A 22,292-nucleotide genomic window follows, 5' to 3' on the forward strand; every position below is an offset into this window, starting at 1 on the left:
TAACTTGTCCCATAATGGGTCTGACACGTGCTGTTACGGCAGGGTCTCGACGAGGGGGCGAGACACCTTCCTGCAATCACGAGCGTGTGGAAAGAGGAATAATTGCAGAATTAATGTACGATATAGACGAGAAGATGTGATGGACAAGAAAAAGGAGGACGGGTTGTTTTGATACCGCTGAAGCGAAGGGGACGCGGACCACAGCAGTGCTGATGGAAATGTAAAAGCGCCTCCCGTTGAAGATCTCCCTTAAGTGCTTTACCATGACTTTTGTTTCTTTCAATCGCTAGAAGGGAGAACAAATGAAAAAGCAAGAAGCGACCCCACAGTGAAGCCCTAAAACATTGGCCTCCTGCTGGTCACCAGCTCCTGCAGCGAGCGACGACGCACAGAGCACAGCAGCATGAAGTACCTCTGGCATTCAAATGAGTGCTCCCTTGAGCACTAGTAACTCACGAATGCGCTAGTTAGATGAGCATGCGGAAAATTACTGACACTTTTACGTTGCCATCACGAGGGGAACTGCTCTTCAAGCCGTAGCTTACCGAGTGCTTGGTCCATGCAGCACTCCGATAGCATGAAGAGAAAGTACCTCCTGTGCTTCTCCGAGGGTAGCTCACTGCAACTATATTAGGCCCCATCAATGAACTCTCCAAACTGCGGGCATTCTTGCTGGTAAAAGCGTTCTAGCACTTGCAGCCCCAGCATCCGTAGCATCTACCGTACACAAGCTGTTTTTGTGCCATGCCAATCAGTACTTACCACGGCGTAATGTAACGAAAGTCACAGGACGAAAAGTCTTATGACGTTGTTGCTGGCATAAGTAAGTGCCCGGCTCAAGGTGCTGGGGCGAGCGGCATGCCTCTAGAATGCAGCATAATGGCCAAAGTAGTCGAAGGATGGTGCCTGAAGTATAAGGCAGCAATGAGGCTTTTCGCTGCAGGAATGTCTGCGGTGGGGACGCGTGGGGACGAAGCAGTGCAATGAGGCCCGTATGAGGACTCAAAATGAGTCTCTTCTGTGTGCCAGCGCTGACTATCCGATATGAATGAAATATCCGCGCATACGCTAATCCCCTTTTTGATCCAGCAAGCACCTGGTGCCGAACATTGAGGAACGCTGTGCTCGGAAATACATTGTGGTATCAATGTATAGATGAGTAGGCGAAACAGAAACAAGGCCCGGGTTTCAATTCAGGACATTAACACATGGTACATACCTTAGAATGACCTAAATGCACTGCCGACAGGTGTGAAGAGTCCAACAAGAAGATATCTCATATGTCCTTGAAATATTTGTGAGAATCCTCCTCTTGAATTCCTCCTGGCATTTGGGAAAGAAGAAGATTTGCTAAGGAGATGTGCAGCATGTTGAGAGAGATTCTGATCTGGATATCACATGGAAGAAATGATTTTCTGGCGAAGTAGGATATTTCACTGCAAAATCCGCAATATCGACTCAACTGTAGGGCTTTTACTTATACTGTTGGCGGATGGAATGCTTTAATCATGCTTCGAACAGCTATTACAAGCGCGCATTTGACTGAGACGCCACGCGTTGCCAAGCGACTGCCAAGAAAACAGAGAGCAGATGCTTGTGCCTCGATTGAAGTATGTCGCGATGCTGGGCACTCCTTTGGCACATTTTTTAATTTGCAGCTTTGACATGGGAGCACCGTAACACACTGGCGGTGCTGCTATCGCGGCGCTGCCGCAGCTAATTGTAGTATCTGTTTGTTGCATTAGCTTCGTATTAATGGAGAGGCTGTTGCTGCTGCAGGAACTTTCGCACCTCTGCCAGCACCAGCAGCAGCAGCAGCAGAAGAGAAGCTCCCCCTTGGTAGAATTTACGCTCGAATGACCCTCAAATCTTACCTTGAATATGAAGATACTTGAATATTACATGAAGTAACCTAGAGCCATCTCCATGGGCAACCCAGCTAATACCAGTTATTCGGACTAAGGCAGAGCTTCAGTTCCCTTGGTATACTGCCTCGGTGTGCTCGGCAGTCCTTCCTCTACCACTATGTCGCAGAACAGCTTCGGCACCGGCTACAGCTTGACCATTTTCCAAATAAAACAATTTTTCATTTTTTTAGGTTCAGCTTTGGCTGCTTCAACTGATGTCTGGGATTTATTGCATGGAAGCACAGCACAACTGACATGACAAGCAGGGATCCGGTGTGGGTCAGACATCGTTACACGGGGAGGCAGTTACTTGCAAGAATGTAGCCTTTTAGGGACTTTCTCAAGAAGTAGACAAGTCCCTGCAGAGCCCATGCCACAGCCATTATTCGAAGCCGAGACCGCCGGCCAGCATGTTTCGTCGCTGCGGTGACGTGATGTAGAAGAATCTTAGGACGGTTTCTGATAGACGCGCAGGGGCAAACACTCCCATCCGCCTGACACGCAGCAGGTGTTTGGTGGAGTCCACGGAACGGGAGACACGGCGGACTGTACCTAGAGATCTGAGGGACAGTTGATTCCACGCACCTTAGTGAATAATGAGACCATGAGCTAAGCAGGCCAATATTAGAAGTATCAGTAAAAGTGTAGAGCTACCAAGGTCCCTCCAGGTGTGCGTCAGTGTGGCGAAGTGGGCTTTTATAGTGCGCAGCGCTGCAATGTAGTCCAGAAGTGGCCTTCAGGTTTACAGGATTCAGAATATATGGGAAAACGAAATATAAAGAACCAAGAGCACCAACAGAGAGACTCATTTCTATGGAGAGGCCTGATGTGCGCTGTTTCTAGGCTCAAGGCGTAGGGTATGTAAGAGAAAGTGAAGCTGCGGTGCGCGAACGGCGGTGCAGTTTCATCTTTTCTTGTGCATGTTTCTGCCTTTTGCTCACGCAGCAAAGGAAAAAAATTTGGAGAGATGAAGTGCACCGCTTAGAATTTCGACCTGCAGTGATGATGTTTGGAATTTTTGGGCTATTTTACGATGCCTTCGGTGAGTAGTGATAGGTGTGAGCTTACGTAGCCCCAACAGGAAAGACACATGGAACCTACCCTGGGCTTAGCTCACTACAATTTGGGAGCCGTTCCGGAAAGCCTTCTCTAAACCCGAGTAGCATTCTCAGCCCAAAGACCTCTACCGGGATGCGCCATCTATGCACTTGCGGAACTCGCGTGTGGGAGCTGCTCATAACCAGATGCTCTCCAGAATAACCAGTGTTTTTAAACCAAATCAAGGAAGAAAGCAGGGATATCCTACTCCCCTAGGCTGGGTTTCTAACAGAGATCACACATGATTGCGGCAGAGGCGGCTACGCACCTCAACCCCATAATCGAACGCTGCAGGGCCTACTGCAAATCCAGTTCTACATTGCTAATAGGGGAGCCACTACGCGAGGCTCAGGCCAGCATGACACACTTACCGAATATACTACATGAACCTAACACCACACGGCATACCACCTACTCAAAGGTTACTTGAAATGGACCCTACAGCCCATCTTCATGCTATCAACTGCTGTCCCAATCATGGCGCAAGCTACAGCAACAGCTAGGGACGGCGTTCGTCCCCGCTCACATCCACCGCGTTCGATATTATTGTCTGCTACCAAGTCAGTAAGGTCGCGTCAGCATTCAATGTACTTCATTGTCACTAGTCAGCGAAACCTAAGGAGAGGATCCTGCAGTGTGAGCGCTCAGTCCCGCCATTCCCTTTTATAATGACTCTGTGACGCACAAAAGCGAGGGGCCACTTAGTGTGTCAGTGCATTGTAGGCGCATGCTTGGATGCTCGATACTCCCGCTTTCACTCATACTCTCTACAGGCCACTAGTTAGCCTCACCTGCTTCATTTTTAGGTGATTCTTTGTTTTCAGTGCGCCCGGCAATAGCGGCTACGCGTAACATACCTCCCTGGTGAAGGAGCAGAGGCAGCCAAATAGTGGCTGGGGCTTGGGGCCGTGGGGTGACAGCCAAATAGCTTTTTTCATCTTTCTACAGCGACTCGTCTTCGCTTTGTAAGTTTCGAAGCCTGTCGAAGCCTCATAGCAGAAAACGGTTCCTTCTCATTGCCACAGTACTTTCCGTCACGTCTGCATTGGCTTGCCCGTAGGGCAGGCGACGCTGTGCACATGAACCACCAACGTTTTTTTCCTTCAATTCGTTCTCTGCATTCATCGTTTCACTCTATTCTGGCACAGGTGTTTCTCTAGATAGCACACACGCAGGAACCCTGCAGGTACAGGGGTCTTTCACAGTCAGCGTCGCTGGTCAGCCGGCAACAAAGAGGATATTAACGGAGACGAGTGAGTGACCTCACACAGCTGGCATCACAGCTTGACGGTGCGCAAATACACTTCACAGGAAAGCCGAGGGGGCTGTGTTTGCAATCTGGGCTCGAAACTGTTCAGGAGTGTGCATCAAACTTCCCCGGCAGCGTGATCCCGCCGTTGTTAGCAGCATCGAGCCTAAACAGCTCAACAACGCTGCCTTCAGGCAGCCAGGGGGGACACCAAGAGAGGTCATTTGTCCACAGATACTCCAGGGATTCCTGTGCGAGAGGCCGTGCGAACGAGTGGCAAACTTTTCTCCTCAACCGGGCAACTCCCCACTTTGCTGCGTTGCCGAGCATAGGAAAGTCATCGGGTGCAGCAGCAGCGTCAGAGAACAGGTGTCGTGCGCTCCTGTTTCGTGAAGATGGCTGATAAGCTGCTGAACCGCAAAGGCGACTTAATTCGCGACCAGCTCGAGTGCAATCCTGTTCCCATGGATTCAAACGACCCCATGTATGATAGCGAGACAGAAGTAAGCGAAATATCAGCTTTTAAATGAAAACTGTGAATGGATGAGCTTTTGTGTAGAGAGTAGATTTGGGGGGCAAAGGTCACGAGCTAGGGCCTTTCATCTCAGTAATACACCCGTTAGGAGAGTGTTGATGATGAGCCTGGCATGCATCACAGGATGACAACTGCTTTTACCAAGTGATCGAAGTGGGGGCATGCGACTATCGGTCCACGATTAACAACCAGAGCTGCTTTTCTGTTTCACGCGAACCTGGAGCTCTTGTGCGCCCCCCCAAGACCGCAGAGGAGTTTCGCGCTGCCGTCGATGAAACGCTCAAGGGTAGGGACGAAGAGGCACTTTCCTTGCCGGCGTAGCGAGAGCTTTGACGTACACTTTCGCAGCACATTTTGCACTTCATGTGCCTTCCACGCTGTGGCAGTGTTGGGGGTTGAGTTCAGTGCTCAGTCAAATTAATAGATGCATGGGCTTTTCTGTGCATAAGGCAAGCCGGCTGTTTTGCACGTGCAGCTTTCTTCGCGTCCGCGGACTCGGTTGACTTGGCCGCCCGTCTTCAAGCGCTGGATTGTCGATGCTACCACGATGCATTCGTAGTGTACGCTGTCCGCGCCTCCCTAGACAGAAGCACAGAAGATCAAAGGCGGATGAGCGCAGAGTTTGCACTTCTTGCCGACAAGGGTCTTCTCACAAGGCAACAGCTGTGCAGAGCTTTTGAGAAACTGGTGCAAAGCTCGGATGACATTGAGTTGGTAGGCTACAACTGGATGCCGGCGGGTCTGGCACATTGCGTGTTTGCAAGTATCTGATCGTTTTAATGTTGCTATTTACATATTGGAGCAGATGTTCGTATGAACCTGTAAAGATTGCATGTAGGCGTGATAGAGTCGTCGATATTTCTGTGTAGGACGCACGTGCTGCTACAAGCCGTTAAGTTCTAGCCGCATTTGTGGTGAATGTTGGTGCAGGACGTGCCAGATGTCGCTAGCCGATTATTTGCTTTCATAGAGTGTGCCTCACTCGACAACTGCATCGGGGCTGATGTTCTGAGTCGTTTGCCGACCGCGTTCGTTTCGAAGCTCGACCCTGCAGTTGTTGCAAGCAACATTGTTGTCCAGGCAGCAGTCCGCCAGTACGTCTCTCTTTTGAGTGCGGAAGCGTAGACTTTTGGTCTGGGGTTTGCGGGTAAAGGCAAGTTCTCATTTACTGGGAAATATCCAACGGCATGTTCATTTGAACTTTGTGCGGGGTTGACTCTTTTAGAATGCAGGAGTTTAAAGCAGCCCTCGCGGAGTTCTTGGAGGACGTCTTTGAAAGCGAAGGCGTACAGGAAGCAGAGCTCTTCCTGCAGGCACAGGACAAGCCACTTTGCCAACACGAGTTTGTGTCAAAGCTCGTTGTGGCATCTTACTCAAGAGGTTCCAGGTACGAAGCCTTGATGCACGAGTGCAGGACCTAAGTGGTGACGCTTGCTTTTTCTGGCTGCAAAACAGGGCACGTAGGAACTTGCAGTGAGCACGTTGTGCTTCATATGTTGCAGCAGAACCGGAATTGCGTTGTGCGTGAGCTGATGCCACTTGCCTCTCACTCCAGCCCGCATTGTTCATGAGTACTTTATGCAGAAGACTGCGTATAAATAACAGGTGCACAGCAGTGATATATCTCAATCTCGTTTAAAGTTCGGCTCACCACTGGGGTCGGTAGCCATGCGTGTGCTTGTGCGTGATCTACTTCCAGGGACCGGGAACTTGCCAGTAATATTCTTGACCGACTTTATGGGAAGACGCTAAAACCAGATGACTTGCAGGTTGGATTCTCTCGGCTTGTAGGGGCAGTTGATGACCTTGCTCTGGACGTGCCCCAGGCACACGATTTCCTGACGAAAAGCTTGGTAAGAGATTCACCTTTTGTCCTTTTGAAGGCGTGTGACTTTGCATTTCTACCAGCTCTCTGTTATTTAGACTAGCGGATGGAATGAGCATATACTCAGCATCTTAGTAAATCCACCACAGCCACAGCAGTTTCATCCTACAGCTATGCATTATTACACGGCTATCTGATTCGTTTGTAGCCATTGTGGATGACTCAGCATATTCTTTCTTGCTAATGTGGAGAAGGCTGGCGGATTTACTGCAGGCTCGGGCTGTAGTGGACGAGCTTTTGCCCCCGGCCTTTTTGGGGGATCGGTATAGGCTACACTTTGGAGGGATTGGAGGGATGCAAGTCCTCAAAAAGGCACAGAAGTGGCTGTGTGAGCAACCAGGAAAGGCTGCAAGCGAACGTTTTAGAAAGGTATGCGTTGGGACTTCCGCAGGTGGTGGACGTTGCCTTGCTGTACTTAGTTCTTGAGTAAGCTGGAGCACTTTTTGAGGGTAATTCAGCGGCAGACGCATGATTGTCCCCCCGAGTGGATTCGGCGCTTTTCTCAGCATTATTGCTAGTGTCCGGATTGCGCCGTGGTGTGAGTACAAACGCAGATCTGGACAGGAACGGACCCGACGATGCGGGAAGCACGTATCTTCAAGCATGAACTTAAAGCTTGCATACGCAAGTACCTTGATACCCTCGACGCAGCCGAAGCGGCGAAGGCAATTATAGACATGAATCTGGCTCCTGACCAGGTGAGCAATGGAATGAAGGCAACAGTTCGTGTACACTTCGTATGTCCGTTAATATGCGAAGTATCTTATTGGAGCTTCGGATTTGCAGCTCACTTATATGCTGCTCTCGCTGCGCTTGCCTTGTCGGTGCCAAAGGATTCCGAGGTAGTACGCAAAGCCTACATCTTCTCTATGGAGCGATCGAAGGATCCAGAACAGGCAGCAAAAGCTGTCGTAGGACTTCTTGAGCAACTGCGTGCTCTAGGAGAACTTGATCAGGAATGCATTATCCAGGGCTTGGCGCAGATTAAAGATCTTCTCCCCGATGTACGTCATTGCTCCTTCCCAGTGGTTACAAATGGTCCTGCGACTCCATAACCCCATAATACACATTAAATTGATGCATTGGACGTACAAGGGTACTGGTGTTTTGTTTTGCTTGCCCATAGATTGAGTTGGACGTACCCAACGCCCAGCAAAAGATATGCTACATGGTTGCGGCCTCGCGAAACAAGGGGCTTCTGCCTGCTGATTATGTATTTGCCGAAGAAGCAGTTGAAGACGGACAGTAAGCCAGCACGCCAGTGCTTCCATTGCATTCGCGCCACACTGGCGCGTACTGAGCAGGGAGACGACTACGACTGGCAGGTGGCGAGGCTCGCACCTTCAGTTGTAGCCTAATGGAGAGCGAAGGTTAGTCTCCTTCGTCAGCTGACCGTTTGATAACGTAGTTCCTGCTGCAGGGCAACGCAGGCGCAAAGCTGGCTTGACCTGGCCCTGGCAGTCATGTGGCATCTTGCATTGTGTGCTGGCGCATGTGCCAGTGCTACACCGTGGCATTCCTTCCCCTCAGCACCACTGCATCTGCATGTGTTAAGAGTAGGGGTCAGGAAGACGATGGCAGTGAGTATCAATAAAGTCGACTCTGGCCCTACGCACGTAACAAGCGGCTGTAGTGGACCCAACAGCGCATTACTTTCTAACCTCTTTCTAACGCCGCTCCCCGCAGTAGCGAGCGACGGTAAACGTCGACATCTGCACATTTCTTTAGAAGTGTGCGTGACGCTGTGAATGTTAGCATGCTCGATATCCGGAAGCTGCCTGAACCAGTGTGCGTACAAGATACAACTAGGTAGGGTACAACTTAGTAGCACTTAGACAGATCACTGGTTCGCTGGCGTCCTAGTGGAATGATGCACAGGGCCACCGTACGCAGTAGAAGCTTTTTGTCCATATGGCAGTGAGGAAGCCAATGGAATGAAAAGGAAGCGTGCTCGAGCGCGTCTTCTAACGCTGCCACGTTGCAGTCAGGGGCAACGCGACCTTGCGGTCCAGGCGATCACAACGATGCGTTGTAGGGTGAGCAGTATTCTGCTGGAAAGCTACGACTCTGGCGGCTGCAGTGTGAAATAAGCTTTGCGCAAGCTTGTGCAGAGTGACGCTACTGAGCAGGCTGTCGGTGACACTCAGCACACTGACAGTGTGCGGCATGCGAATACGTTATGATGAACTCCGGCAATGCCTGTGCCCTTTCGAACACCACGAACTCGACACCGTCCACAACGCCCCCACGTGTACGGCACTCCGCCATCACTGCAAAATATTGAAGAAGCAGCACGCCACTCGTTGGGGAACGCCCTTGCAACACTCTTTTCGTTTGTAAACACCGCATATGAACTTTAGAAGTGGCAAAGAATCACTTTGACAAGTTTCGGCTCCTGGCTTATCTGTACGTAGACGCCTGCACTAAATGATTCATCATGCGCATACGCATGCTGGGCATGCATGCGCCTTACCTGAGTCATAGGCTAGCTTTGCCGATGCAGTGGTCGGCTTGTTGGGCGGCATGCGTGCATCTGGCATAGGAGAAACAGCCTTGTACACTTCGCCTAGACAAACGCGCGCGAGAAGAAGACATCGCATAATCGGTGGAGTGGCTGCCGGATTTAGGCATAAAGGAGCTCCTTGCACGCCGCTTTGCTGGGTTTTAGCGCTTGTCGGGTCCGTCTGCTGCGAACTTGTCGGACACGAACTGGAATTCGTCTGCTTGCTCAGTGTTTGGCCAGGAAGAGAAACGTCCTTTGATCGAGTTAAATTAGCTCCGCTCCCCTGTCTTGCAAATTTTGCACATACTGCTCTGAAACGCCCTTTTTCCTTATCTTTCTTCTGAGGTGCGTCTGGTGTGCAGGAGACTCCAGAAGCAACAAAACTGGTTGGTGTAGTCCTGGCATTTCCCTTACCATTAGCCGCCCCACTGCTCCTGCGAAATCTAATACCGCCACAACTTCTGTTCGTGTTCTGGCACGCGAGCCCATGTAAGTTCCCTCCGCCTCCGCCCCCCATGCGGGCGGCAGTGCTACAGAGTGAAGCGCACCCACTGGGCACTCCTACTGGTGGCGGCTGTGCCAACCGAGTTGGCAGGGATACGTGAAACGTAACAGCCGAAAGTGGTGCAGGTCCAACTGCTTTAACCGAGATGTCGTTAGGGCGCGTATACAGGTCAGCTTTGCTCGCATGCGGAGAAAAATATGTGCCAATGCCAAACAACCTTCCTGAAAAAAAGTAAAAAATGCAGTACAACGCCTTGCTTCAAAAATTTCAGGCTAAATACATCTTCATTCTCCATGATGCGGCCACATTTATTAAGGTAGCTTTTAGGTTACCTCCGTTCTCGCCTCCTCTGCGGAAATCAAACCCCGTTAATGCTATCAATCCTGCACGTTCTTCAGTGCATCCATGGAAAAGGAAATATTCGTTCAAATAAGCCTGGGACACATATTTTTGAGGAAATTCATATATTCTTTCTCGTTCTAGATACAACAGCTGTTCATTTCATCCAAAAGCTCCCAAGTTTGTGTGGTTTATTAGCGCCTGATTGACTTGTCTGAAGATTTTATGTATTGTTTGCCCCTGACTGAATTGCTGTATATTGGTAGCATAGCATTCAAAAGCACACAAGCTCAGGAATTAGATGAACTCTGGTTGCTTACCTGAGTCGGATGTACTTGAGGCTTAAGTATAGGGTTGGGGAGAGCCTCATCAAGACTGCAACCGCTATTTGTGTTCATCAACAAAAGCATGCTTCTTTCGTGTAGGTAACGCCGGACCAAAATGCCATTGCAGATCCGCTCCACTTTGTGGATCTGCAGCACCAGCACCACTAACACCCCAACAGAGGGGTGACTCGCGTAACAAAATGTCCTTTCTTGTGAGTGCCTGAGCCTCCTCCCGGTCAAACCCACCACGAAAATGGGAGGCTGGTGGAAGGAGAAGCTATTAAAACGACTGAGATTGCCTAGTGCAAGTTTCCCATCCTTTACAGCCAGATACGGTTTGTACGATTGAAGTAAGCTATGCTGCTTAGCCCTTCCGGCAAGCCCCGATGTATTGTTTATAGGGGGGAGAAAACTGCCGACTGGGGGGCGATAAACAGTGTGCGGTGGAACGGATTCCCTGTGCTCCGCAAGCGAAGAATATACCTGTGAAATGGGACACAAACCATTTACCCGCTCCCGCGCACAAACTACAAATCCGTACGATCGTGATCTGGTACAGCGATTTCCAGCAGGTATTGGCTCGAGCAACAGAATTCTGCAACTGTATGAAGCAGTATCCAGACACCCACACCGGTGAAGTTAAAAAGATTGTCCCCTCCCCAGAGCTTACCGCCGCGACGCAAAACTGGTAAAGTGCATCTGACGGAGAAAGAACCTTTCTGGCAGTTCCGTAATTCTTAAGTGCTCCTGTCCCAAGTTCTGGTGGCGACATGAAATGTAAAAGGTGTGAATGCGGATGAATTGAATAATTGGGCACGTTTGCTACGCTTGTCCTCAAGCTGTGTTTAGTAAACGAGCTGCTGAAATCCCAACGTGTTGCTCCAACAGAGCTTCGTCTGTGTATACTCTGGCTTCTCTCACAACAAGGTGAAGTCGAATCATTTTTGCTCCCTTCCGACGGCATGCTGCAGCTTCTGACAAGCTTATCATCATTCTCTACATTGTTTGGCTGGCCTCGGGCAAGCTCAAACATAACTCCATCCACATTTAAACAATGAGGGCAGCTCAACGGCTGCAGTGGCAAGTCGCCCGGTAAAGCTGAAGCAGCCTGCAAGAAAACATAACCAGCCACCTTTTGACTATGTCACGCTGAGAATTACGAAACAGTCCCCTTACCCATTAAACTGGACCGACAACTGCCCGTCCGAAGCAGCAGCTACACTTCCGCGCGGTGCAGTGGGACGATACCTTAATTAGGGAAAAAAGTGTGTCCCAAGGGCATGCTGATTTCTTGAAATCTCTAGCATTATTACCGCAAGTATCAATGCAGTTACGCATGGTTTCTATGTCTTCTTCAAAAATGCATCTCCCTCTGTGGCAGCGTCCGACACTACAATCATTACCCCGCGTTCCCGCGTGCACATTGACCAAGCCAACTCCAGAACCGATTGATACGAAGGTGTTACTTCTGTCCTCTTCCCCTAAACGAGTTCCAGGGTTTGGCAACGCTGAGCCCAAAGAGCTTAGAGACTCCATCACTGGAGACTCTGCTAACAGCAAATCCTTGACTTTCAACTGACTAGGTGGAGAAGATAGAGCCGGCATTGCGTCGCACTGATGTGATTTATCCCCGCTGGGCCGCGCTTCACGGCCACTCTCCAGGTTATTTTCTGGTGAGTCCTCGGTTACTTCGTTCACACAAAAGGCAGTATCTCTTGGAGAGGCGAAGCAACGATCTCCATGTCGTTGACTAGTTCTGCTACAAACCGACGGTGGTTGATTGGACCTGAATGTTACTCGGTTCCCTTGGTCTCGTTGAAAGCTGAAGCCTCTGCAGTAACAACAGGAGCACGGCCTTATAGCCGACTCCACGAGGTCCGTGTCGACTACTTCCATCAAAGCAGAGGCGGCGATAGCGGACTGAGCTACAGTTGCTGCAACCCAAGAGGCCGCTGCTGTGCGGACACGACTGTCACTGTTGCACAGCGCGGGCAGGAGAACGACGACAGCCATAATATGCCGCAAAAATGTCTCTACACGCCGATCTACTGTACGAGTGGCGAAGAGAAGTCCTGTCTCCCCAGAGCTTTTTCTCCGCTCATTTATCCATCCATCAATGAGCCTTCAGCAAAGACGGAAATATAAAAAACGCAGAGCAAAAGTCCAACCAAAAAGCGTCCCCTAAGCGACTTGCTCTCAACTAGCCACCGTGCATGAAGGCACGCTGGCGCACCGAAAATAGAATTTCGCCCAGTGCAGTACTGCCCCGATAGAGGAAAAAAACCAAGTTGGCCTACCTCAGGCGCACGAGACCCTCTGCATTGATTTTCCTTTCATAGACTTCGACCAAAGTGGCTGGTGGCAGCGTGCGACGAACCTGACCTTCTATTTCAAGTGCGGGCCTCACGTTAACCAGGTAACCATCGGCTGCACAGAATTACAAGCCCCTCCATCCGTGAGCAACAGAGTAAGGCAAGACGACCATTGCATGGTCAAGACTACCCTGAAAGTTACTAGCAGAAACCTTTCCCACAACGCCAACAAGAGCTCACCTACAATTTCGTAGAGGACAGGCCGATCATATATAGTCTCACACTCGTCTACTCGCTCTATGAGCCGGTCAAGAGTCACCCAACCCTTGTCCGTGCATACACGCAGGTGCACTCGCCTGTTGCGGGTGAAGTAGCACAGATTTCGCTTTGACTTTTTTCCGCACAAGCGGGTAGTAGGTACTGCATGCAAGAGATCACTTTCACCCGCTCCAAACGTGCCCAAGCCCGCGATGATGCAGTCATTACCCGCTCCCGGTCGGCCACATGACGGAACACAGCACACCAGGCACGCGTCAAGAACAGGAAAAACTTGCCTACGCAAGAGGCGTCCAACTATGCGGGATCCCAAGTGAGGAGTTGCGCTGCAGCACCAAGCAGCGCGATACTTTCCAGAACACGTAGCATATGCTCAGGACATATCTCGACTGAAAAACTGACACAAATGTGCTTCTGTCAACAAAAACCCGGCTGTCCTGCACATAACCATGATGAAAGCAACAGGTGCACGGCAAATACGCGTGTCAGCTCACCTTATTGGTACAGCACGGGTACCTACAACACGGAAAAGCATGAAAGAATGCTCCAGTGGACTGAGACCACCACTGCGTATGCTGTTCCTTGTAACTATTCGGCTTGAATCAAAACGCGTGTCTTCTGTCCTCGTAGTGCAAAAATTGCTTCTTTCAAAGCTGCTGCCTGCGTTCGGGAAGTGGCGTGTGGTTGCCTTTTGTAAAGCTGCTTCAAATTTTTGCATGGCGGTAGCCGAAGTCAATTTGTTCAGACTACTATAGCTTGCGCGTTCTTCTGCTAGCATTAAACACTCGTGGAAGCTGAGAAACCGAGTGGCACGGCAGGCATAGACAGTGCCCCAGCCAGTCGACGGACTCTCCTCCAGTTCAGATGATCCATCCGTTATTGCTCCTCCATCTATCGTTGGATGGATGTCTTCAGGAAAAGAACCACACTTAGTACGATAATGAAAAGAGTTGAGGTCCCCCGCTTGCTGCCGAGTTGTAGTGGAGACAGAAGTTTTTCCGGTAGTCGAGCCGCGTTGACTAAGCTTAGCAGCAACGGCCTCTTCATGTGTGGTCTTCCACCCTGTCACGCGAGGAGGCTGCGGTAAGCGGATCATCTGCAAGGACGCTCCTGTTACCCAGCCCTCAGCCGTCTTCAGACGCAGTAGGTAAGACATTTGTGCGATATGCGCTCTCACGTCGAGTACCTACAGTAAAGCACCAGGGAGTAGCAATATGTGGAAATAAATGCCAGCACGTAAGTATCGGTGGCCTCTCGAAAAACCAATTGGTGCCTTTCAAAGGATTTGAAACTAACGAATTTTGTTTGTGACGACAGGCAGTAGCAGCTGTTGTTCTTCCAGAGTCATGTAAGTTGGCTTCCAGGATCACAGAGCTCCTTGGCTGCAGGAGATAACGGTGAGCCAACATACCTTAAAACACGTTCCGGGAAACACATATCCCAAAACGTCGGCGCTGGGCTCTAAGGTGGGCTCAACAGGCAGCGGAGCTGGAGAGCAGCAAATGTACATCAAGCCAAGTGCCTGAGGAGCCCGTCAAAAAGCACAGGTTTATCGAACAGACGCTGGACATCATCACCACCTGCACAATTCCAGCTCCATACCAGACGTTACACGCCCAATACAAGGTGCCTCCTGAGCAATTCAAAAGGGAGTTTTCTGAGGCAACAAGAAAATATCTGCACACCTCGTCAGGCGACGGGTGGTGGATCAACGCGGCAACGACATCTTCCTCCATTACATCCAGACATTTTGCATATGCCATACATAAAGGGCCTCCCTTTCGTGAGTAGGTCGAAACCTGCCATGGGCGAGCTGCGAATTCCGCTTGTTCTTCACAGCGCTCCACACACCGTGCTCCCGTATCGCTACAACCTGCATTCGCCCTATCAATTCCACTGGCAACGCGCTGATCTTGTACAAAGGGCTCCTCACGGGAAGATACGGAATTTCCACGCTGAGGCTTGTCTAGCCAGGGCATCGGGACAGAGCTACCAATTTGTCCTTCAGTTGACGTTGGGGCGAGAGTACGTCCCCTGTAACACAGCCAGGCTCTCTGGATGCTCTTGCGACGGCCTCTTCTCTTACGTAATGGCAGTTTGCGGCCTTTCTCCTGCAGACGGTCCGAATCGCCGCTAGAATCAACGGCGGGTAGCAAGCGTGGTCTTCTCCCCTGCGAGCTGCCTAGGCGGAGCTCCCTAAGTCCAAACCTGCTGATGCGTTCCTTAGACTGTGAAGCCCCCATAGTGTGCGTGTGCGGCAACGATGAATAGCCGATGCTAATATCAAAGCGAAACCAAATCCTCACTCGACTCTCGAGTTGAGGTGGTGTTCACAGGCGTGCGAACCCAATAGGCTACGCTCCCGCTCTGCAATGCGATCCTGCTAGAATGAAATGTCATACGGCCTACGGATTCCATCAAAGCAAAGCCGGCGCATCCTGCTTCGAGGCCAAAGCCGCATCCCGTCGCACCGGACCAGTCTGCATTGCCCTGGCTCACCTCTACAGTTCGGGTAGAACACGCTGGATTCCAACAAGCACAAGCTTTCTTTCATGACTTCCGTATTATCCATTTAATTACAAAAGTGGTATATAGCTGCAGATAGGACATCGTGCGCCTCCATGGGAGGAACGTCGGCAGGCAGTCGAGGGGCAAGACAGACCACTCAGACCGTCACCGTTGGTGAAGCGCCGTTGATGAATCTTACAACTTACGCTTGACTTTTCCTTTTAGTCGTAAAACAAGGAAACTAAATGAAAATTTCTTCAGAATTACCTCAACACAGGCTTTTGGAAGGACAGTGCTAATCCATTTACTGCTGCAACACTCAGCTGCTGACAGCCTCGCTGGTCTGGCTCGCGACACACTGTCCACGCGACCCTCTGTTGAGGAAACAGTTGATTTTACTTGCCGCCACTCATTTACACCCAGCTAGCTACTTAAAGTAAATAAGACGAGACGCAAACTCCAGTCAGCCGCTAATGGCTTCGATCTATTGTCAGCCAGCGTCTGTGGTGCGACGCCCACGTCACACACTGGCCGTTACCACGGCTGGGTTACTAGAAAAAGAATTGAAGTGAAAGTTCGTTGAAGCGCTAATGAATAACATCAGATTGCCCGTTACTGCCTCTGTTAAGGTCTCAACTTCTCCATGGCATTCATTGCATACTAATAAAAATGCCAAATGGCTTTTATGGCCCTGTGTCAAGTTAAGTGACACCTAGTGCCAGAGAAGGAAGAATGGAACTGAAAAAGGCATGAGCAACTGTTGCAGCTGCCTCCACAACTAAACGAGTAAAACTTTCCAGAACGGCAAACACACAGACGCGCCTGCTGAGTGCCGCCGTAGGTTACTCCCAAATAAAGCCCTCAGGAGCCAGCATGGAGAGCATCCTATCGTCGCTCTTTGAAAACTGTCATATGGCGTTGATACAACGGTAACAAATGCACCTGCTCCCCTTTTCAGGAGTAGTGATTGCAAAAAAACAGCACTTCGGAGGACATGGAGCTCTTCAAACTGAGCAGTCATGTATTGGAACTCATGAAGTACAGGTCCCTGTACGCTAGGAACGCATCCAGTACACTGCAGAAAACGCAGAAAAAAAGTGATAACATTCACAAATGGAGCCATGTGCATGCAAATATCGAACAGCCTGCACAAGTGGCGACAGCGAACAAGAACCTTCCGCCAGTGAACTGCACTGCTAGTTTCCTGCAAAACACACTACAAACTACAAAGTGGCAGATAGACAAAAAAATATAAAGTTAACTATGTGAGCAACCTGTAGACTCACTTGAAGTGGTTAAGGAGCGGCACACGACTCACAACGAAGTCAATGGCCTCACAAGGTCGCGCGAGGAATTTGTCGAAGAAAGGAGGGCGCAACAAAGCATAGGGCAGTCCCGTTAGGCTGCAAAACACAGTAGATGCAAACAGCTGATGCCATAGGAGTAGGAAAAGTATGAAATGACTCCATTTTCAAGTATTTTAAAATGCCATTTTGCGAAAGAAATTGAGACAAGTCATTTTGTTCACTCGCTATTTTTTGCATTTATACAAAAATGTGCAAATGGAAATATATATAAATAATTGAAATTATTTGTGTATATACGTCTAAGTGCAAATATAAATATGTAAATGAATAAAAAACTCGCTCACCGACGATGAAGTTCTGCAGCCTCGATAGGCGAAATGCGCTCCATCACTTCAGGGCAGCTATGCAACAAAGAAACTGAATTTGCTTCAACAACTGCAAAAAAACACGTATTCACCCCGGGAGCTGAAATGCAACAAACACCAAAGGCCGACACATAGGAAGCGTCTATGGCTTAGGTCATAGGCGCTGCAGCGGCGTGTGATGCTGTCTGCAAAGCCTCGCGAGCTTCAAAAACGAATTCTGTAAGCCTCTCACGCATGGCTGCCAACCATGGGGTCCACGACTTCGTGGTTTTCGCTCGCTTCAAAAGGTAAAGGTGAATGAATGGGCGAAGATGATACAGAACCTCTGATAGAACCGGCCTGTGGGGATATGCAGCGTGGCAGCCAGCCTTCAAGATCCACGGGCTGCATAGCCAAACTAGTATTGCAATATCGACTGATCACACAGCTGCATGAAGTACTGTGAAATCAGCGGCAGGCGTAGCAGGCAGACAGAAACTGCAGGTCTGCTAACTCCTGGCACGCATGAGGTAGTTCGGATTTAACATAGGGCAAAGTACCGCCAGGGAGTTAAGCGTAGGTGATGCCACGTGGCGACTATGCGACTAGGAGACGAAATAGCTTTAAGCTCGTTGAAAAGCCACTCAACCACTAGGACGATCCACTGCCGAGGGAGCTGTTCTTTCGCAGCGGCAGCAAACGCTGCCTGCCCATCATTCGGGAACCTGAAAAGATATAATTAACACAAAGAAGCGAGCCGCATCCACAGCTCACCGCAGCATCAACAGCTAGCACGGCCGCAGTTGCCGGTTTAGTGCGGCCATAAGCAAGATCAATCTCTGCACCTTTCCTCCAATGGAAACAGAGCCTGACAGCAAGGCTACTGCTCTCTACTCGTGAGACAAGCTATGGCAATTCACGTCAAAGACAGAAATAACGGGCAACAAAAACCTTCCAAGAGCCACTCAAAACTGCAGCGTACTGGCGAGCTGTAGATGGGAGGGGCGGTATCTTCCTGCCAGTGCGCCTTCCGTAGGAAGGCCGCATCCTTTCAGATTCTAAAATCTTCTGAAACGCGCACCACGGAACTGGTAGTAGCAACAGAACTTCACATCACCTCCCAGCTTGAACATCACATGACAAAGACTCTTTGAAGACTACTTTCTTGATGAACCTGTAAGCTTCGCTACATAAGAGACCACCGGATGTCGTCCCGACATTTCGTGCATGCAAGCACCCGTGGAACGCACCTGTTTTTCCTTTTGCGCAGCAAGGGCCTGATAAACGCTCTGCTCCTCGCAGTAGAAGGCGAATGGAGTAAGGGCGTGAAGTATTAATTTCAGCAGAAGTTTTAGCAGCTCTAGACGTAGACAAAGCGCAAACCGCGGACCTTCTCCTCCACTCCTTAGTGCGTTAACCTCCAGGAGCAGCTGCAGTGCTCGGGCGACTTTCAGTGCTAACGAAACGAAGCCATAAAGAGCCAGCCGCACGGATGTTGGAAGGCCTCTGCGACGGTCCACCGCCAAGTCCACGTATCGCCCACTAAGCATGAACAGAGGAGGCAACGAGGTGTCTTCAGTGCTCGAAGTCTGAGTAGCATCGATTGAATATTTCTTTCGCAATTTCCACTGGTGATGTAACGCCTCTGCCTGGAGCAATTCTTCTGGAGGGGAGAGAAAGTGCGCGCGATAGAGACAGAACACCTCAAAGAGTCCCTGTACAAGCAGAAACTGTCGTTCGCTCCGATCGTCTGAAGCGTGAAAACATCATAGTTCACAATTCCTAGTCCGTGTATAAATTAGTTGAAACAGCTGCAGCATCAAACGCATGTATCGAACTCACACCCGCAACACCAAAAGCAGTAGATCTGTCACCTGTTGCATGAGCAGGAAGGACCTGCAGAGCCACTTTTGTAATGTCTTCAATTGCACCTCCATATACTTCAAGAATACAGCGGTGCCAACTGCGCACAGCTTGAAGCAGTCTGTCTCTGTGGCCGTGACTCTGCCTTGCCTGGGGAGAGGCTTCACTCAACTTCTCATGAAAAGCGTTGACCTCCGTACTAGTGTTTCCAGGTTCGTAGTTGGCCGAAACTCCCTGCTGCTGCTCAGCAAACAAGCGTCCGGCTAGAGTGTTTGCGAACGACCTAACGTACATACTCAAGCGGTCCAATGCACTCTTTTGGTTTGCCTGGGCCAAGGGTGGGCTGGACGCATCCCAGCCGGTCGTGTCGCTCAACACTCCGTAGGCCATCCCCTTAAGTGGCTCTGTGCTGCAAGTATACGTGCAGGCGCCCTCCTCAGATTGACTCGCAGTGCCAATGCAAAGTGGATGGAGAGGTGCCTGCTGTCGCGGTGCCGACGGGAGAGTGCACTCAGGAAGCCCCGCCGCAGAAGATAAAACATCGGTACAAGTCTTCTGCGCAGCGGAAGCCTCTTCAGCTGCGTCCCTTTTGGGTTCTTCAACGCGAATCCATTCACCCTCACTTTCACTGGGTGGAGACGTCCTTGTTACGATGAGGGACACGCCACCAGGCGTGCATTCACGCTGCTCTCCCGGCAGCAGTTGCTGCGGCTCTAGCAGGAGCAGCTGCTGCTGCACCGGTAACTTAACTACCTCCTGGTCTCCCTGTTTTTCGGTTCGCTGTTTTTGTGCACTCTCATTACCAGAACCTGTCGAATGCTGCTCATCCAGGCCTACGGGCTGAAGGGGACTCCTTGGGGCAAAAATCCCCCCCTCATTCAGACTTCCAGGCAGCCCATGGGTCTCTTCAGCCGTACTCAAGGTGCCTGTAGGTAAATGGGCAGCCTCTTGATCTGGTGGCGCCCTCATAGAAAGCCCTCCTGCGTCTGACGAGTCCCCAGGCAGGCTACGAGGGCTATGGAAGGCGCATGCATCCTCTTGAGAAGTTGGTACCAATGCTGGCTCATCCGCAGTCAGCTTATTCGCACTGTGAACACGTTTTCGGGAAGGGCACACGACGTCCCCTCCTTCCACTACGTCTCCGCTAAGGCTGCTGACTGAACTCTCGCATTTCTCCGCACCACAGGCCCCCAGTGGAGAACCACCAGCAGGCTGCTTTGGAGCTTCTGGTACAGAGTTAACAGTGGAAGCGTTCTTATCGTCTCGAATGATTTCTACAGAGCCATCCGAAAACGTACCCCCACTACGGGCGCGCGCCCAACGTCTCCCTGGCATTGTGAGTTCGCATCGAACCAGGTGTAGCTCCACCCCAAAAAGATAACACAGATCACGAAGAAAATGTAGTTTGAAGTGGGGCGCCCTCTCGAACTGGAAATGGTTAGAGTAGTGACATGAATGCTTACATAGCTGCTGCCATTTCCCAGAGACGACTCAGCAACGCCCGCAACTTCAACTAGTCATGTACTTCTTCTTATATTGAGTCAAAGAGCCAAGACACATTATTTCAGACAGCCGGCAATTGTCCAGGAAAAAATGTAGCAGATTCGTCTAACATACATGGTTACCACTGTATGTCGCGCGAGAGCCCCAAAAGCTCGTCTGCGCCTCACTAATGCTGCGTACCAGCGGGGCCGAGCAAACAGCGACAGCAGTGCTCTCTGTTACACTACTTAGTATTTGCTCAGCAATACCTTTAGAAGGTGATTATTCTGAGCTAATTTTATCCCCATTATAGTTCCCGGAACCATAGCTCTCTCCTGGCAGGACCCCAGGGGGATGTATAGGCACGACATTTGGTGTCACGATTGGCGATACGCAACGGCAGTGTATGTAAATTAATCCCAAATACAGAAGTCTCACTTCCGTCTAGCTGCAGGAATTCGCCATCAACAGCTCTGCTGGCCAGAGGCTGCCGCGCCTTGCGTTGTGGCACGTTGCTACAGCCCTTCGTTTTACATAAAAGGGGAACTCCATGGTGACCCGTCCGTTGTGTTACAGGCCGGAATTGTGTTTGTTGGAGTATTGGGAAGAAAGGCTAGCTTAATCTACATACTTATGGTGTAGTCTCCAAAGTGAATATCCGGCAACATACGTAACTCTTCTGATTCTTCTTGCTGCAGCTGTTGTTCAGGAGTCGAAAAACGATCAAAAAAAAGCAGTGTTCTGAGGCGGGACTCAAGTGACGGTATTTCTGTCTGCCTATGCGCCTAGGGAGGCAGACATGCTTGTTGCGAAGCGCTTGTGACCTTTGTCCATTCGCTCTCCATATTGTGCAGAGTTTAATTTTCACCTCATTTTTAATTGCATCTAAAATAGAATTGGGAATATTGTGAATAGAAATGCCCGTCGCTCCATGAATCGCCGGTATTCCCAAGCATAGTCTGGGTCTTCAGCACGGCACTCCTACTCGAACTATGGCATCACAGTAAAACTGCGCGCATAGTGAAGCGCATGCTTACACGCATATTTGCGTAGTAATTATCTGTTTACAGCTACGCCCCACATTATGACCGTAATCCAGAAAAGTTTTGTTACGATGTGCCACAGAATCGATAACTTCTAGCTGAGCAGCATGGCTCATGCGAATGTACGCGCTCTCCAAATTTCGCTATCCGTTACAGTGAAGAGGTCATTCAGTACAAAGGAGCAAACTGAGCAAAATACTGCCGCCAATCGTCACGTGTCTGCCAATGGGGAGTAAAATTCGCGAGCAAAAATATGCTCAACCGGTGTAGCTAAATGGAAAGGCAGTCGACAAGGGCAACAGGAGAGCCAGTAAGCACAACATCAAGTTGCAAAACTGCCTTTTCCAGCGTCGGTTTCTCAATGGAATTGCGGTTTCAAATGTGAAAGCACACTAGAGCCTTCAACTCATGCTTACTCCTCTACTGCAAGGTGCAGCCCACGCACTGCAGTGTGAGGGCACCGAACTAGTGGTCTGAAAGCTGGTTCTTCGTGTCCTCCTCAGGAATCACGGCGCTCTTTACCCACTCGCAAAGCGGGCTTTTGATCCTATCCGTAAATACGCGGCTGGAGTTATCACTAACTACAAGTAAAACCACCCGTGAGCACAATAGTCCACTTACTTCTCTATGCCGTCATCCCTACTAAAGTAGTGCGCGGTCTATAAGGTATACTGCATATTGTGCGTGATGCATCGTGCAGATACCATTATTTGCTCCTGTTGTGGGTTAAATCTTAAAAAAACTACTCCCAGAGTTCGCGTGGTTAGAACACAGGAATCTAATGAAGTGTCCTAGAAATATACAGCGACG

General features: G+C 50.1%; 4 protein-coding genes across 4 annotated transcripts; 1 reads left to right on the forward strand and 3 right to left on the reverse strand.

The window, feature by feature from the left end:
- Positions 1–4,649: 4,649 nt before the first annotated feature.
- Positions 4,650–7,923, forward strand: ENH_00062900 (MA3 domain protein, putative; the record flags this gene model as incomplete). Its single annotated transcript, XM_013577198.1, has 10 exons — positions 4,650–4,757; positions 4,913–5,075; positions 5,265–5,503; positions 5,720–5,883; positions 6,015–6,176; positions 6,489–6,642; positions 6,888–7,043; positions 7,229–7,372; positions 7,508–7,678; positions 7,801–7,923. The coding sequence occupies 10 exons, from the start codon at positions 4,650–4,652 to the stop codon at positions 7,921–7,923; spliced, it is 1,584 nt and encodes a 527-aa protein (XP_013432652.1).
- Positions 7,924–8,792: 869 nt separating this feature from the next.
- Positions 8,793–9,694, reverse strand: ENH_00062910 (hypothetical protein, conserved; the record flags this gene model as incomplete). Its single annotated transcript, XM_013577199.1, has 2 exons — positions 8,793–8,944; positions 9,148–9,694. The coding sequence occupies 2 exons, from the start codon at positions 9,692–9,694 to the stop codon at positions 8,793–8,795; spliced, it is 699 nt and encodes a 232-aa protein (XP_013432653.1).
- A 1,832-nt stretch (positions 9,695–11,526) lies between these two features.
- ENH_00062920 (hypothetical protein, conserved) lies at positions 11,527–15,178 on the reverse strand (the record flags this gene model as incomplete). Its single annotated transcript, XM_013577200.1, has 6 exons — positions 11,527–12,469; positions 12,645–12,774; positions 12,900–13,261; positions 13,430–14,121; positions 14,347–14,457; positions 14,621–15,178. The coding sequence occupies 6 exons, from the start codon at positions 15,176–15,178 to the stop codon at positions 11,527–11,529; spliced, it is 2,796 nt and encodes a 931-aa protein (XP_013432654.1).
- A 1,282-nt stretch (positions 15,179–16,460) lies between these two features.
- ENH_00062930 (hypothetical protein, conserved) lies at positions 16,461–20,292 on the reverse strand (the record flags this gene model as incomplete). The annotated part of the gene is made up of 8 exons (XM_013577201.1): positions 16,461–16,518; positions 16,730–16,846; positions 17,095–17,185; positions 17,348–17,499; positions 17,655–17,819; positions 18,077–18,162; positions 18,345–18,844; positions 18,969–20,292. The coding sequence occupies 8 exons, from the start codon at positions 20,290–20,292 to the stop codon at positions 16,461–16,463; spliced, it is 2,493 nt and encodes an 830-aa protein (XP_013432655.1).
- Positions 20,293–22,292: the final 2,000 nt, after the last annotated feature.

Source organism: Eimeria necatrix, genomic scaffold, assembly GCF_000499385.1.
Source record: "Eimeria necatrix Houghton genomic scaffold, Enh_scaff55, whole genome shotgun sequence".
Taxonomy (NCBI): domain Eukaryota; phylum Apicomplexa; class Conoidasida; order Eucoccidiorida; family Eimeriidae; genus Eimeria; species Eimeria necatrix.